The 18,101-nt window shown below is 47.6% G+C and overlaps 1 protein-coding gene and 1 long non-coding RNA gene across 3 annotated transcripts in view; one reads left to right on the top strand and one right to left on the bottom strand.

Moving 5' to 3' along the window:
- Positions 1-10,570, bottom strand: part of ETV4 (ETS variant transcription factor 4) — a 38,672-nt gene extending 28,102 nt beyond the window's left edge. The window contains exons 1-4 of one of the 2 annotated variants that reach the window (XM_083408349.1): positions 10,369-10,570; positions 9,306-9,407; positions 9,065-9,161; positions 8,209-8,256 (exon numbers count right to left, since the gene is read on the bottom strand). In XM_083408349.1, coding sequence (XP_083264475.1) covers positions 8,209-8,256; positions 9,065-9,161; positions 9,306-9,365 — 205 coding nt within the window. In that variant the 5' untranslated portion in view covers positions 9,366-9,407; positions 10,369-10,570. The remainder of the gene's footprint in view (positions 1-8,208; positions 8,257-9,064; positions 9,162-9,305; positions 9,408-10,368) is intronic. The other variant, XM_083408348.1, reaches the window with a different exon arrangement.
- Positions 1-18,101, top strand: part of LOC310661854 — a 292,087-nt gene that overhangs the window by 222,293 nt on the left and 51,693 nt on the right. The window lies entirely within an intron of this gene.

Genomic DNA, 18,101 nt, shown 5'->3' with positions numbered 1-18,101 from the left:
TACTTAAGAAGGGGGAGCTAGAAAAAAACATGTCTGCCAAATCCTAGGCCCTTTCTCTGGATGCAATATTTTCCACTGTGGGAATCAGCTTTCGGAAGAAATCTTCGGTAGAAACAAATAACGGAGAAGGTTGGCTTTGAAAGTTCACCCATGTTTGTCAGGATCGATCTGAGAGCAGAGATTTGGAGGGTTCAGCAGACCCCAAATGAAGTGCTGCTTCTGGAAGAAATTGGTACAGGCTTTCAGTCTGGGCAGTTTGCATATTTACCTTCTTACCCAACACTGCTGCTTCATGAGCGCAGCAGATTTCGGCATGCTTAACAGAGCTTTGACCTCCTCTGCAGCCCTCAGAAATGTTTCCAAGGGCGCACAGGAAAAGGGGAAGTCCCACTACATTAGCAGAACCTCCTTCCCCCCACCCCCAGCATTGGACACAAACATATAGAATCACAGAATTGTAGAGTTGGAAGGGACCCAATGGTCATCTAGTCCAACCCCCTGCAAGGCAGAAATCTCGGCTAAAGCATCCATGACAGATGGCCCCCCAACCTCTGCTTAAACACCTCCAAGGAAGGGGAGTCCACTATTCCCCAACAGCGCTGTCTTTAGCATATGCGCCGCAGTGGTGCAAAGATCTGCCCAGCTCCCCCAAATTTAGTTTAGCCCCCAAATTAACTTTTACTATGCTTTTGTCAGACACCACGCTTACGCCTTAATCTCTTGTTTATGAAAGAAGGGAGGGAAAAGAAACAATTTTTTTTATTTTCTCATTTCTTTACAATGCACTTCTACTTAAGTATACAACACCACCACACTTAAATTTATAAGTATTGTTTAGGCACCTAGTTAGGAGAAACATTACAGAGCAGTTCAATACATTATGTAACATAATATTTTGATGCAGGAGTTAATTTCGCGTGCGCGGCGCCATTGTGAATGACAAGTGCATCTTTGGTAAAGGAGCGCACAAAGTCGGACGTTCTTTAGTGAAACAGTAGGTATACATTTCGGTAACACCTAGGTATACAGTGGTACCTTAGGTTACATACGCTTCAGGTTACAGACTCTGCTAACCCAGAAATAGTGTTTCAGGTTAAGAACTTTGCTTCAGGATGAGAACAGAAATCATGCTCCAGCGGCACGGCAGCAGCAGGAGTCCCCATTAGCTAAAGTGGTGTTTCAGGTTAAGAACAGTTTCAGGTTAAGAACAGACCTCCGGAACGAATTAAGTACTTAACCCGAGGTACCACTGTCTATGTATTTTGCTTTTCTAGCTTGATCAAAACTATTTATTATTTCATAACAGGTAGATAGTTAAGAGCTTAGGCGGCTTCAGAGGTGGGCGCCTGCCCCCCCCCCAGAATTCAGCGCCCAGGTGCCCCACACCCCTTGCACCCCCAGGTAAAGACGACCCTGTATCCCCAAGGAAGACTGTTTCACTGTCAAACAGCTCTTACTGTCAAAAAGTTCTTCCTGATTTACCACAGAAATCCTTCCAAATGCAGAGCTATGGAGATGATAATAATAATTATAATAATAATAATAAATTTTTATTTATACCCCGCCCTTCCCGGTTCAAAAACCAGGCTCAGGGCAGCCAACAACAAATTTAAAACACTTAATTGTAAAAGCAGCATAAAATACAGTATAAAAACATGAATAACAATAAAATTCAAAGTTCAGAAATCAATTTACGGGAAATCCATCTAATAAGCATTAGATAATCACCAGCGATAGCTGGCTGAATTAGTCCTACTTGGGCGAGTGAGGAGGCCAGGGGAGAATCAGCTATGGGGTCTCAGAGCAGGTAATCACATCCCAACCATATATTCTGCATGGATCTCCTTAAAAACTAGAGTTTTGGTGAAATACCAAGCTCGCTTACCTAGAAGCAACACACCACTAGATTCAAGGGTACTAACAAAGCAAGCATGCCTAGGATTGTAGCCTTATGGTCCACTCTTCAAATCAAAGTGGCCCGCCTTTTACATAAAAACAGATAATCGATTGGTTTTGTGAAAAAAGGACTCACCACCTCTGTGTGTCCGCAAGCCAAGGGTGGAAAGGCATCTAACATGCCATGATTTCAGTCGTCCCGGCCAAAGCATTTGAACGAGGCCAGACAGTAGGAGAGCTCAACATTTCCTCCTAGAGACGGCAAATTTATTCCTCTCTAAGCAGACATTGGGGTTGACTGGAAAGCAACCAAGAAGCCCAGAAAGCTCATCCAAGGTAGATGGAACATCTACCTTAATAGCGCAGAGAGCTGCCTTATACAGAGCCAGGCTGGTTTTGTCTACATCAAGCACTTCAAGGCTGCTAATGGTTCTCCATCCAGAGGTCTTTTTCCTTCTCCTGCTACCCAATCCCTTTCTCAGCTAGAGATGCTCAGAAAGGACCTTCTGCACACAAAGAAAATGGTCCACCGTTGAGCCATGGTTCCTTCCCTGCATAGGACTCTGTCAGATGTGTTCTTGATGCCAGCAGTCTCCAAAATATAAAATAATGAATCAGGAAAAGATGGACAGGGGGAGAGGGAATCCACAACTGCAAGAGGCTAAAAATTAGCAGGATACCCAAGAAGCAGAGACTACATTGCCTAAGAAGCAGGGAGAGGGTTTGTTTAAAAGAAGCAAGCAGCTGCTTTCAAACAGGCCAACGCATTTTGGTCCAAGGCACACACACACACACACACAAGTTGTGAAATGAAATAGCAAAAAAGAACCAGTTTCTCAGTCTGAGGCTCCCTTTGAGCTGGAGGGTCACTGGACAATTGGCCCCACGTACACACACACACACACACACACACACACAATCAGCTAAATTGCAACCTAGTATATAACTGAAAATCATAAATAAATAAAAAAAAGAGAGATTCATGGAGCCTAAATCAAGGGCTGTTGCCTCCAATACCTACATAGACTCTTCATGATCCCAAGACAGAACACCAAATACTAGAGGCAAGCAATGGGGGTTTATTCTCTCTCATTCTGCCTTGCAATAAAGCTTCCAGAGGCTTATGACCGGCCACAGGACTAGACAAGCCTTTGCTCTGATCCAACAAAGAGGTTATTATAGTCATGTCTTTCCATCTTGCCCGACGCCCACTATAAGGCAACAGACCTCTTTCTCAAACAGCAGCTTTATTTAACAGCTCGCCTGGTAACCACAGGCAAGCGGAAAATCATAGCATTGGAAGGGACCCCAAGGATCATCCAGTCTAACCCCCTGCAATGCAGAAATCTCAGATAAACCATCCATGACAGATGGCCACCCGACCTCTGCTTAAAAACCTCCAAGGAAGGAGAGTTCACAACCTCCCAAGGTAGACCATTCCACTGCCAAACTCCCCTTCTCCACAACCAGCGTCAAAATGCAGTAGAGGGACAGACATGCATATTTCTGCAAAATTGTCTCTCTGAAAGCTGGTGGCCATTGGCACACCTTGTGGCAGTGAGTTCTGTATGTTAACTCTGTGCTGTGCCGTACGCTGTCCCACCCGCAGCTCCTGAAACCAATGTTGGGATTACAGATATAGGAGCCAATAAATATCTGTCACAAATCAAAACTGTTGGTTTCAACGTAGCCCTGCCACTCGTCACGGATCGCCTTGTCACACACCTCCAGCCAGTACATTTGGCAGAAGGCTTTTCTTTTTTTAACTAACCTGCTGGCTGTGTTGGAAAGGGCTTTCCCTCTTCCACAGCCAGCATGGAAATGCAGGCTATTTTTTTTATTTAAAAATGCACATACTATATCTATTTCACAAGTGTTTTATGCACTACTCTTGTGAAACGCAGCACTGTTATTTGTTTCAATGCTATTGCTCCTGTACACTTTAGGAGTCCCATTGACTGTGGTTTCCATGTAATTTACAAGGCTGTCATGCAGGGATCTCTCAGAGTCTGTTAACACGCTCACATCACTCAAATAAAAATCACATCATCTCCTGTGTGATGATGATGCCCTTTATGATTGCAAGCCATTGTGATCCCAGATAAAATCCCCGCACTTTCCCCCACGCACCCCGGAGGTAAGGCTGGACCACACGACCCCAGCTGAGCTCAGCATGTGTGCCGAGACGGGAGGCGGAAAAGGCACGCTCAAGACTAGCTAAACGCCGACTAACATTCGATCGGCTGCATTCCCCAAACCAGCTCCCAGCAAACTCTCGTATTGACACCATCCCAGAACAAAGCCTGTCAAAAGAGATGCAGCCATCGCCTGTCCCCGAAGTTCCAATGTACGCCAAGAAACCTGAGATCGCAGAGTTTAACCGTTGCGTTGGGGGTCGAAGCCTTGGCCCCACAGCCCTCCCCATGCCCTTGTCTCAGGGCCTGTCCTCTGGCACAACATTGCTGGGCAGGGTCTGAATCTCACCGGGGTGCAGCAAAAGAGCTCAGCTAGTGGTGCAGCGATAAAACTGCTAGCACATTTGCAAAGCTTAGCACGGTCCAGTATGGGTTCAACTTGGATGGGGGAACATGTGTCGAGATTCCTGCATCATAGCGGGTTGGACTCATGTGTTTGAAACTCAGATATATAAGCTAGGGGCCAAATGGCTCTGTAAACCAAGGTTGCAGTTGCTGAAAGGGAATGTCTAGCTGCCATTTTGGAGCAAGTCGTCTCTAAAGTCTAATTTTTCAAGTGGTGGACTGACTGGGATGGATTATCAGTTAAATATCTGGCTAGTTCAGATGACAACCTTGAGCTAGGTTAAGAGCTCTGAGAAATTCCAGAAGAAAAGTCACTTTTATCCAGGGACAGTCCACATATATATTCAGTGCCGGATTTACATATAAGCTAAACAAGCTATAGCTTAGGGCCCCACTCTCTTGAGGACCCAAAAAAAATTAAAGGAAAAAAACTGGATGCACATTTCCAAAATATAAGATAAAAAACAAAATAAAACCTACATACAGCAACAGTGTTTTGTGTTGTGTAGGCTCCTATGATGTAAGTCATGGGCCCCGCCTGCTAGCCTGCTCCCTAAAATATCACTGGTTTGCTCATTTCCATATAGCATATATTCAACACAAAAAACAGCGATGATTTGTTGTTGACAGCTGGACATATAAAGGGTCCCATTACCTTCAGTAGCTTTGGGCCTCATCAAACCTAAATCCGGCCCTGTATATATTGGCCGATTCCGACCTCTTTATCTTAATGGTGACACGGACCATTCATAACATTAAGAATATTTTTCACAACTCAGAGCACAGCAGTAGGGTGGGGTAAGTAAGACAAGCTGCAACAATTCACTATAACCTTATTCACTGCTCCTGCTCAGGCCGCACGGGAAAAACATTTTAGTTCCTGAAATTCATCCTGATTGCGCAGGTAAAATCTCATGGATAGCATTCTACACGGTCTAGATCCAAGGATCCCCAGGCATGTACCTCCAGATGGTGGAGATGTCAAGGGACATCTTGGTGACCCGGGCATCTTCACTTGATCACAAGTGGCCAATAGGCACATGGCTAATTTTGAACACTGGTCGGACTAAACGACGCTCAGCGTCCCTTCCAGCTCTGTGATTCTTTGAGTCCCCTGTAGATTCTGATATTGATGGCAGCTGCATTCCACAAACTGTTTCCAAAGAGCTAAAGGTAAAGGGACTCCTGACCATTAGGTCCAGTTGTGGCCGACTCTGGGGTTGCAGCACTCATCTCGCTTTATTGGCCGAGGGAGCCGGCGTACAGCTTCCGGGTCATGTGGGCAGCATGACTAAGCCGCTTCTGGTGAACCAGAGCAGCGCACGGAAACGCTGTTTACCTTCCCGCCAGAGTGGTACCTATTCATCTACTTGCACTTTGACGTGCTCTCGAACTGCTAGGTTGGCAGGAGCAGGGACCGAGCAATGGGAGCTCACCCCGTCTCAGGGATTCGAAATGCCAACCTTCTGATCGGCAAGTCCTAGGCTCTGTGGTTTAACCCACAGTGCCACCCGCGTCCCTTCCAAAGAGCTACCCTCCACAATTAGCAGAGGATCTACAATTATTAGAGGGCTGTTATTCCCACTTTGCACAGCATATCCATGAAGATCAGGTTAAAGGTTTCTCAGTCTGTATGTCTTGCCACTTCCAGGTGGGGAGGGCAGCCCTCCTCCGAGGTCCTAACCCACCACCCACCCACCATCCAGAATCTGTATTTTTCCAATTGTCCCTATTCCCCAGAGACATGCACAATTTCCCCAAATCTGACGAACCCACGTGTCTTGTTGCATCGCTATTTTGTTCCGGCAATTGCTTCTTTTCTTTTCTTTTGTAAGTTCGATGTGACCGAGCTGCAAAGAGTTGCAACTCTTTGAAAGTTTGAGTTTCCTCTTTCAAATCCCTGGAAGTTTCAGTTCCAAGTGCATGGGGTTCGTCTCATATATGTGTGAAATGTACACACATGGACCTTAAGATACCAAGCAAAGGCACAGCCTGGCGTTTTGGGTGCTGCAAAGCTCTGCTTCTGTTGCTAGAATGTTATGGGACAATCATGTGCTTCTGTCTAGTCAATCTGGAACCAAAATAGCCTCCTTCGATTTAAACTAGTGCTGGATAGGCTCATACAGAGTAAACCACATTAAGAGTCTGGCAAACTTTGGCAGTACTGAAGAGGAGGGAGGGAAGTGATCCTCTGGGCGAGAATACTCTAGGTCAGGAATGGGGAAACTTTGACCCTACTTTTGGAATACACACTGAAGTGAAAGCACCCAGAATCCATGCCCCCTCTCCCATTGTTTGTCAGATATATGTTCGACGAAGACCCACCATATGAAACCTATTTCAATTCTGAGCTTCCTTCCTCCCCGAAGCTGTAAGATCTCCCCTTCAAAATACAAAACAAGGATACTACATTTCTTCTCAGATATCCTCAAAGCACTGCCAACACAATCAGCAGATCTTAAGAGCATAGAATTCCAGTACAGGAACTGAATTTCTGACATACTAAGCATTTTAAGAAAAATAAAAAAGCAGAAGCGAAAATGCAAGGCCCAAGGTTCTAGTCCTTATGTTTATTGCAATAGAGCTGACAACACAGTGTCACAATTCCATACACCACGGACCATACTACCAATAGGACTGGCACATTCTTTAGGCAATATTGAGGGTGAAAAGTGAAATTCCAGAAGCAGAATACACCGTGCAGATTGATTGTTCCTGCGTGTACTGGGTCAACTTTGCAAAATCTATCCCATTTCTAGGATTCAGACTCTCAAATAATTTGGAACCTTTTGAAAATAGTTTCCTAAATCATTCCAACGCAGGAAGGGGGAAAGTTTTGGAGAAGATTCTCTCTAAAACCATGAGATCCAGTAGTTTGCTTTTTAGGTATTTATAAACAGAAGCCGTGCTTCAAGATGCTCAATTCCACTGAGAAATTATTTTCCTTGCAATTATTGGACATCTGAGAAAAAAGCACCAAGCTACATTGTAGCACCCAGTTGATAAATCTCCTGCAGCGATATGAACATATCTGTGAGTCATCTTGGTGGAATTCCCCCTTACAACACACACTTTCTTCTTTCTTTTGAAAAATTTGTCATCAGTGCCGATGGTATGCAATTGTGACTTAATCTTAGCTACGTTCCAGGGTGATCTACTGCCCAAGAACAACGGCAAGTGAAGTACACAATACAATTTTTAACCTTTTTAACCTTTCTCAAAATGCCAGGTCCCTAGATCCACCGTCTCCAAGAACAGAAGCCAAAAACTCACTTCAAAACTGCAATTAACTACTATCGGCATTAATTGGGCTCTCAGGGAATCAACAGGCTCCCCCTTCCCAGGCCTACGTCAGTCGGGAAGCAGAGAAACAGTGGAGAGAGATATCATAACCTAACAAGCCAAAGGGAAAAGGAAACTCGAAGCCTTTAATTTATTTTTTCCCAAAGTGTGCCTCATTCAAAAGCTTAAAAGCAGGTGGCAGATCTTCAGATCTGCGAAGGAGAAAGTTTAAAGCAAACAAACCGTAGGTCCCAGACCAGCCCATTCTGGAAAAGGAAGTTTTTTTGGGGGGGCCTGCCAAGTTCCTTTCATAAGCAAATAAGGACACAATGGTGTGATTCATACTCCCGAGTTTACCCAAGCCTGAGCTACATATGCAAAAGTCTCTAGAAGCAGAAGGGGGGGGGGGAGGTGGCCAAAGAAGATGAAGGGGAAGGGGAAGGGGAAGGAAGGGGTTGGCCAGTGAAGGAATCCAACAGCTCAGCCTTACCTTCAGTCAGCCAGGTTTCCTGAAATTGGTTCAGGTCGTGGAAGAGATCTGCAAGAGAACAGGACAGGGTATGATGGCCATGAAGCGGCTGCAGCAGAACGAGAGCAATGCGTTAGACGTAGGGCTGCCTCTGAAGATGGTTCGGAAACCTCAGCTGGTGCAGAATTCAGCGGCCAGGTTGCTCACTGAAGCAAGATGGTTTGAGCCTATTACACCGATCCTGGTCCGACTGCCCTGGCTACCAATTAATTTCCAGGCCCAATTCAAAGTCCTGGTTTTGACCAATAAAGCCTTAAACGGCTCAGGACCGCAATGCCTCAAGGACCGCCTCTTTCCATATAAACCTACCCGGACCCTGAGATCATCTTCTGATGCCCTCCTTTGTGTGCCTTCTCCTCAAGAGGGTGGCAACACGAAAACAGGGCCCTTTCTGCAGTGGCTCCCTGTCTGTGGAATGCTCTCCCCAGGGAAGTTCGCCTGGCAGGGCTGCAGACAGTTCCAGAGGCTGTGCAATGACAGCATTGGGAAGCCTAAGAACATAAACTGAAGATAAACCTGGCGTGTTTCAGAAGTGTCAAAAAAAGAGAGAAGCCAAACACTGAGCATTAAAACTCATGGAAGACTCAACCCATGATAAGCTAGGGGGGTCACACGAGAAGGGATTCCTGCTCAGCCTCAGTTCCTCAGTCTGTAAAATGGGTGCAAAAGCTGTACCAAAATATCATTATTTCAGGTCACAATGTTGCATCAGGATCCTTTTATTCCAGTGCCAACAGGCTTCACGCAGGTGGTATATTCATGTGGTCCCCATAGATAACCCACATTCATCTCTCTCCAGGATCTCCCACATACACACCTTCGGGGTCTGGGACGTGGGGCATCCCTGGATCCATGGATTTCTTCCGTGCAGCCATCACAGCTCTGCCTTCCAGGATGCCATTTCCTGACGGTTTCTGTATTTGAAGAAGAAGAAGAAGAATTCACACAACGTAAGACAATGCTGGACTCAACTCCAGTCCAATCTACAGGCTGCAAAGATGAAATGCAAGGCCGACCAGGAAAGAGGTCCGGCCGTTAGATTCTCCTTCATCGCTCACCTGTGCAGAAGTGTAAGGCACCTGCTGGTCCAAATACCCTTTCATCCTCCCATCAGTCATGGGTGCGAATCCCTCGCCAACATGGAGGGCCGGCAGCAGACCCTGCAAGGAGAATTGCATGGAGGAGAAACAAACAGGGACCCAAATCGTGCCCCATAGCAGTCGGGACACACAGAGCAAAACACAAGGATCGCAGAATTGCATACAAAACAGGTGATATTATGTGGTTGCTCTGTATCTGGTGACGCGCGGGGGGGGGGGGGATTACAGTCCCTTCCAGTGACCCTCTCTTTGCAGAAATACCCAAGTGGGCACGTCCTCTTCCCACATTGCACAAATTGAAAGACCCCCTTCAGAGGAAGAGGGTGCTCAACAGAGAGGAATTTCCTAATCTCTTCCCCCCTATTCCCCCCCCGCACCCCTTTCCCAGCCTCTTCTCTTTGCTTACTTTACTGACTTTTATTCCCACCCCTCCCTCACTTCAAAACCCAACTTTCCTCAAAACCGGCTTCCTTCGCTTTCCTTAGCCTAAGACTGCACGCTTGTGCCCACTTACCTGGGAGTAAGCCCCACGGGACTCAGCGAGACCGAGTAGACACGCATCAGGGTCGCGTGGGGAAAGTCTCCCGCCCCTGGTCACGCACTCCTCTTTTCTATTTGTCTCCCTTTCCTTTGGCTACCCGCCTCCCTCCCTGGATCTTTCCTACATCCTGACACCCTATCCAAAAAATCAGCTCCCTCCCGGACTAGGCCCCAGAACTGGTTCCCACGTCCTTTTCCTCCCCGGTATAATTTACCCCCCAAAAAAACTTCTGCGACGTGAGGCGACATCGCCACCCCAATTTGCCTTAAAAAGTTATTTTCCCCGCGCCTTCACCCAGTGCTTTTTTCGGGGGGGGGGCGCAGGGAAAGCATACCCCTAAACCTTTGGTGAATCTTTGCACTTTTGTCCATTTGCTGTATTTATTTTTCCCGATCTGAACTGTAAAATGGTGATTTTCTGGAGTCAAAATGAGAGTAATCCTTAATATTTTTTTAGCAAAAAAAAAAGCACTGCCCTCACCTGAGATTGGAAAAAGAGTGGGGGGGGTCAGTCCAGGTCTTTGCAGTCGGCCCCCACCGCAGGGCAGCTGATCCCCGATAACAGAGCTACGCTACTTCTCGTGGGACGGCGCCGAGTAAGGTTGCTCCCGCCTCCAGCCCGGGAGTCGTTTCCTCTTTCACAGAAACAGACTCTTTTCTGTTTCTCTTTGTTTCATTGACTTTGTGAATGGAGGAGCGGGAGGGGCGGAATCCCCCCCGCCTCGGGCGGGGGACACGCTCGGCCAATCAAGGCTCCGCGTCGCCCTTATCCGGCCGGGGAGGGGCGTGGCTTGAGCGCCCCGAGCCAATCCGCGCGAGCTGCTCTAAGATTCATTCACGGCTGGAACTCCCATTCATAAAAAAAGAAGCACAAGAGCGCCCAAAGTTCATTCATAAAAGGCTGGGGAAGGAGGGAAACGTTGTAGGCACGTTGGTTGGGCTGCTGCCGTAGACCCGGCTGCTCCCGCCTTTCCTCTAGGCCTCAAACTGGTTCTGTTGCTGCGTTTGTAAAGGCGTTGAGATCGGTTTACCTCCCCCTTTACGTCCGTCAACAGGCGAGGTGTGGTGACGGTGGCAGGAATCAAGTAGATAAAAAAACCTAATCTACATCATAGGTTATGCTTAGGTATTTCGGAAAATTTTGTCTAAACGAGCTTCCTTTTTTAAAAAGGAGGGATTTTATTTTGGAGGGATTTTATTTTGGGATTTCAGGTTTGCAGGGTGGGAGGTTTCTAGTAGGATAGGTGCAGTTTAAAGGGGGGGGGGAATCCCTTTATGTTGCATATGCTAAACGCTGAATTGTTTATAATAGTTAATAATATTGGGTTTTTAAGCCTTTTATGCCACTTTTTAAAGCAAAGGCGCTTTAATTTTTCTTTCCACATACACTTTATTTTATTCCTTATGCTTTACTGAGAAGTGCCAGGTCAGGCTATTACAATAAAATAACGTATTTTTCCGTGTATAAAACTATATATTTTCCCTGTTTTTTTCAAGTTTAAAATTGGGGGTCGTCTTATACACAGATAGTGCATATGGAGGGATTTCTTTATTTGGAGTCCCCTAAACAGGGGTTGTGTTATACACAGAAAAATACGGTATATAATTATAAATACATAGGCCCATTTGACTTGTTTAGGGTTTGTGCTCAGTAAACAGGTCCACATTCATGCCATATATTTAAGTCAATATCATACCATGGCTTCCCCCCAGGTAATCCTGAGAGCTGAGGTTTGTTAAGGGTGCTGAAAGTTGTTAAAGGTAAAGGGACCCCTGACCATTAGGTCCAGTCGTGACCGACTCTGGGGTTGCGGCGCTCATCTCGCTTTATTGGCCGAGGGAGCCGGCGTACAGCTTCCAGGTCATGTGGCCAGCATGACTAAGCCGCTTCTGGCGAACCAGAGCAGCGCATGGAAACGCCATTTACCTTCCCGCTGGAGCGGTACCTATTTATCTACTTGCACTTTGCCGTGCTTTTGAACTGCTAGGTTGGCAGGAGCAGGGACCAAGCAACGGGAGCTCACCCCGTCGTGGGGATTCGAACCGCCGACCTTCTGACCGGCAAGTTCTAGGCTCTGTGGTTTAACCCACAGCGCCACCCACGTCCCCTGAAAGTTGTTAGGAGATCCCTATTCCCTTTCCAGAGCTACCATTGCTCATACACCCTGAATTCAGTCATTCATGAATATCATCATATCATATCATAGACATCTAAGTGGAGACCTCAATACGCTTGAATGGCGCCTTGTACGCCTTCTTCTGGCGACTCCTGCAGCCAAGCTGGTGCCACACATATTTCTCTGCTTTCCTTTGAACTGCATCAGTGAGGCTGGGGGGGGACTTGTCATCTGGGCAGCTCAGGACCTCCAAACACACTGCCCAGGCTTGCGCCCTGGGGAGGTCACTTCGGGGCTGCTAATGCAGCAGTAACAACATGGGACACAGTAGTTATGAGTTATTGCAGCCACAGCAGGCGTTGTGATTCTGCACCAGTCTGACTTTGTCCCTGGATGTGCACTCTATTGTCTCAAGACAGACAGATGCCAAGAGCAACATAGTGCTACCTTGATAGTCGAACTATCAAGAGCTATTAGCTCTTGAACAAATGGGCTCCTGAACGCCGCAAACCCAGAAGTGAGTGTTCCGGTTTGCAAACGTTTTTCAGAAGCCGAACGTCCGAAGCAGCTTCCGCCTGAGTGCAGGAAGCTCCAGCCAATCGGAAAGCGTGCCTTGGTTTTCGAACCATTTTGGGGGTCGAATGGACTCCCAGAACGGATTAAATTGGAGAACCAAGGTACCACTATACAGTCATACCTCGGGATGAATACACTTTGGGTTAAGCATTTTCGGGTTGTGCTCTGTTACTTCCGGGTTTCGTCGCGCGTGCATGCGCAGACCGTCAAAATGACGTCACGCGAATACGCAGAAGCGCCGAGACGTGACACGTGCAGACATGGGTTACGTTAGCTTTGGGATGCGAACAGGGCTCCGGAACGGATCCTGTTTGCATCCCGAGGTACCACTGTACTGCAAACTGTTTGAGACATAGTAAAGCAGACAAAAGCAGAGTACAGTGGTACCTCGGGTTAAGTACTTAATTCGTTCCAGAGGTCCGTTCTTAACCTGAAACTGTTCTTAACCTGAAGCACCACTTTAGCTAATGGGGCCTCCTGTTGCCGCCGCGCCACCGGAGCACGATTTCTGTTCCCATCCTGAAGCAAAGTTCTTAACCCGAGGTACTATTTCTGGGTTAGCGGAGTCTGTAACCTGAAGCGTATGTAACCTGAAGCGTATGTAACCCAAGGTACCACTGTACAAATAAATGGCATATTGTTGTTGTTGTTTAGTCGTTTAGTCGTGTCCGACTCTTCGTGACCCCACACCAGGCGCTCCTGTCTTCCACTGCCTCCCGCAAAATGGCATATAGGAGGGGGTTTTTTTGGGGGGGGTTGCTGTTTAACACTTCAATTTTAAAAATATTGCTGACGGTCCCATCGCAAAGCCATGGCTGCACGCCAGGGGAGGACAGAACTTCAAAAGAAATGCAATGTGTAACTGAAAGTGAAAAGGGGCTTGCAGAATGGTGCAGGCATGCATGCAGGGAGAGAGGTTGTGTTCAGTGCCAAAGCAATATTCAGCAGGCTTCTGCACAGTCACATTCCTTATGGCAACTGCAATTGGCAAGGAATGTGTGCACCGCCTGAGGGCAGATCCTCATGCTCCCCTGTTGTTGAAGGACTCGGAAAACTAACATACATAGCAGTGCAACCTCAAGTGAAAATGGGCAGGTCTTGCGGGGGGGGGGCGGAATGTGCAGAAGTGAGACCTGCAACAAAATGTTGTAGTACTCCCTCTCCGGGTCCCAATTGTGCCCTTTTCGAGAATACTCCGTTCCGTTCCCAGGCTGCATTCTGGGGCTGATCAGCATGCTCACATCTGTTTTTTTGGGGGGAGGGCACAACCTTAGAGGCTTTTTCCTGCCCCTTTTTGCATCTCTCCAACCTAGGCTGAGCGGGACGTGGGTGGCGCTGTGGGTAAAACCTCAGCGCCTAGGACTTGCCGATCGCATGGTCGGCGGTTCGAATCCCCGCGACGGGGTGCGCTCCTGTCGTTCGGTCCCAGCACCTGCCAACCTAGCACTTCGAAAGCACCCCTAGGTGCAAGTAGATAAATAGGGACCGCTTACCAGCGGGAAGGTAAACGGCGTTCCGTGTGCTGCACTGGCTCACCAGATGCAGCTTGTCACGCTGGCCACGTGACCCGGAAGTGTCTGCGGACAGCGCTGGCTCCCGGCCTATAGAGTGAGATGAGCGCACAACCCTAGAGTCTGGCAAGACTGGCCCGTACGGGCAGGGGTACCTTTACCTTTAACCTAGGCTGTGTGTGAGTTCCCTGTGTCCTGCAAACGTTTCCTTCTCGTGTGGTGGGCAGTACTGTTATGGTTCCGCAAGGATCCACACTCAGAGAACTTGAGTGCATTACAGTGGTACCTCGGGTTACATACACTTCAGGTTACAGACTCTGCTAACCCAGAAATAGTACCTCGGGTTAAGAACCTTGCTTCAGGATGAGAACAGAAATTGTGCTCCGGTGGTGCGGCGGCAGCAGGAGGCCCCATTAGCTAAAGTGGTGCTTCAGGTTAAAAACAGTTTCAGGTTAAAAATGGACCTCCAGAACGAATTAAGTACTTAACCCGAGGTACCACTGTATTGTTCTAGGAGTTGAAGCTCGGGATGTGGGGATACATCTGGTCTCCAACGTGACCCCATTCAAACCAGGACCACATGCCCCTGTTGACAAACGTCCAGGGGTTGCATTCTGGTGATGGGTGGGGCCAGGCAGAACAAAACAGTGGCGTAGCGTGGGTTGTCAGCACCCGGGGCAAGGCAAGTAATTTGCGCCCTCTAACCCGGGGCAAGGCAAGTAATTTGCGCCCCCCCCTGCACTGTCCCTCCCCCAGATAGTCCCTCGCTCTCTCTCCGCACCGCACGCCTGGCACCCTCCCCTCCACAGTGGGCGGCGACCCGGCGGCTCGGATCGGATTCGCACAGCCAGCACTGCAGTGAGAGAGAGTGAGTGAGCCAGGTAGAGGCAGAGAGCTGCGAGTGCGAGCGCCCCCCCCCCCAGATGTTGCGGCCGGTGCGGCCGGCCCCCCCTGCACCCCCCACGCTACGCCACTGGAACAAAAGAGATGAGATTTCCCTTTGTACAGTAACTGATGTTCAGTCAGATGTTCTGCAAACACCAATGCACTCATCTCTCTCTCCAGGCAAGCAAGAAATAGTATCAAGAGCACATTCCAATTTGAACAAAAAACAGGCAAGGAGGATGTAGAAAGGGGCATTTAGGGGTGGGGCTTAGGAAGTGGGTGGGGCCTAGGAAGTGGGTGGGGCTTAGGAAGTGGGTGGGGCCTGGACAAGAGTCCTAAGAGTCAGACAGGGAGGCCTGACCCAGGCCTAAAGTCCCCCACCCTGGATTTATTTGTTTTATTTTATTCCATAAAAATGTATGTACCTCTTGGTTGTAAAAAAACTTCCAAGCTGTTTACGAAAAGCTAAAGCAAGAACATTGAGGGGGGGGAATCACAGCCGTGCTTTAAAACACACAAAAGATTTTTTAATAAAAACTAAAGCTTTGACATTGCTTCAACTTTCTAAGCATCTGGGTACGCTTGTTTAAACACGAACATTTTTAGCAGGCACCGGGAAAAGTGCAGAGAAGGCGTTCCAAAGTGCAGGTGCCGCCACAAGAAATGGCTGCGTTCTTGCAAAGGCGGAATAGGAACTTGGCACCCGTAGAAGTGCCGGTTCTTCCAGTCAAAGTGGCCAGTCGGCACATAATGGGGTAAGGCGATCTCATAGGCAAACTGGCTCCAAGTTGTTAAGGGCTTTAAAAAGAAGAGACATCACCTTGCCAACAAAGGTCCGTATAGTAAAAGCTATGGTTTTCCCCTTAGTGATGTATGGAAGTGAGAGCTGGACCATAAAGAAGGCTGATCGCCGAAGAATTGATGCTTTTGAATTCTGGTGCTGGAGGAGACTCTTGAGAGTCCCATGGACTGCAAGAAGATCAAACCTATCCATTCTGAAGGAAATCAGCCCTGAGTGCTCACTGGAAGGACAGATCCAGGTCCAATACTTTGGCCACCTCATGAGAAGACTCCCTGGAAAAGACCCTCATGTTGGGAAAGATGGAGAAGGAGACGACAGAGGACGAGATGGTTGGATAGTGTTCTTGAAGCTACCAGCATGAGTTTGACTAAACTGCGGGAGGCAGTGGAAGACAGGAGTGCCTGGCGTGCTCTGGTCCATAGGGTCACGAAGAGTCGGACACGACTAAACAACAACAACAACAAAACTAACGATAACCTTGAGCTTGGTTCGGTGGTGAATCAGAAACCGGTGCAGATCTCTGCACACAAGTGTTCTATGCTGACAAGGCCTCACTCCTGTCCGCAATCGTGCCACAGCATTCTGCACTAACTGCAGCTTCAGCACAAAGCACGGCAGACACCCCACATAGAGTGCATTTCAGCAATCCGGTCGTGTAAATGTGAATATAGCTGCCTGAACATCACCATGCCATGTAATCAGACCCTCCAAATGTCCCTATTTTCCAGAGACAGTTCCAAATTTACAGAAGCCGCCCCAGTTTCTGATTTGATCCCAGAATGTCCCGCTTTCCCTTAGGACATCCCTGTTTTCATCGGAGAGATGTTGGAGGGTATGGAGTTATTTGACACACACACACACAAGCCAAGGAGATGAGTAACTAGACAACCTTTAGAAGACATCTGAAGGCAGCCCTGTATAGGGAAGTTTTTAAAAATGTTTTATTATGTTTTTTATATATGCCAGAATCTACCCAGAGTGGCTGGGGCAACCCTGTCAGGTGGGTGGGGTATAAATAGTAAAATTAACAACAACAACAACAACAATAATAATAATAAATAGGATGTCCCTATTTTCTTGGGAGAAATATTGGAGGGTGTACACCCTGTCTTTTCACGCACAGCTTGGGCTGCTTTTGAAGAACTGTTAATAATCAAGGGTAAATTGGAGTTAATATTTTTAGAAATATGAAGTTGGAGAACAGTTAAACAGGTGATATAATGAAATTCAGATAGAGGGGATTCGAGGAAGTCAGTTATCAATGTTAAGAGATTTAGGTATTTGAAGTAATAATTTTCTTTTGTGTTTAGTTTATTGTCGCGTGTTCTGTTATGTTTTTTCTTTTTTTCTTTGTGTGGAAAATCAATAAAAAAATTGAAATCATCATTATCATCAAGGGTGAATTACCACGAGGGTCACCACCTCACCAACCTTGCTTTCCCCCAATCCCCACCTGCCTTCTTACTTCCAAGTAATACAGGAAGCGGGTGTCCCTGGCTTTCTGTTTCATCCTCCCTAGTCTTAGCTTTGTCCATTGCAGAACTCAAGAGATGTAGAAAAGCCCCCCCCCCCGAACGGTTAAGTCCAGTCAAAGGCGACTATGGGGTTGCGGCGCTCATCTCGCTTTCAGGCCGAGGGGACCGGCGTTTGTCTACAGACAGCTTTCTGGGTCATGTGGCAGCAGGACTAAACCACTTCTGGTGCAACGGAAAACCGTGACGGAAACCAGAGCACATGGAAATGCCATTTACCTTCCTGCCACAGTGGTACCTATTTATCTACTTGCACTGGTGTGCTTTCGAACTGCTAGGTTGACAGGAGCTGGGACAGAGCAATGGAAGCTCACTTCATCACGGGAATTAGAACCACTGACCTTCTGATCGGCAAGCCCAAGAGGCTCTGTGGTTTAGATCACAGCCTGTCCTTGGTTCTGCCAACCTAGAGTCTCTTTGCTTTCTGCCCTACCAGTACCATTGAGCATCAGGCACTGCAAGGCAATATATTCCCACCCGCACCCCTGCAATAAATACGAGAGCTCAGCACCATCACCATCATAGGAATCCAGAATTGGGGTCCCCACAAGTGGGTGACGTGCCCCCTTGGCACTTCTGAGCCCAGCGCCCTTCCCCACTCCCCTGCCCCTTTGACTGCAGGGCGCCACCTCTTACTATTCCTCCCAAGTCCCCTCTTTTATATAGATATAATTTTCCGAGTGGGAGTCGTGTTGGGGGCACTTTGCATGCAGGAAGGAAGCCATTAAATTCTTAGCACTTTGAGAGATTAAATGCCATAACTTACAGCCGCCGAAGTTTCTCTCAAAATG

This window comes from Podarcis tiliguerta (assembly GCF_965153285.1).
Source record: "Podarcis tiliguerta genome assembly, chromosome: 13".
NCBI classification, from domain to species: domain Eukaryota; kingdom Metazoa; phylum Chordata; class Lepidosauria; order Squamata; family Lacertidae; genus Podarcis; species Podarcis tiliguerta.
Note: the sequence above shows the minus strand (reverse complement) of the source record. Positions and strands in the feature narration are given on the sequence as shown.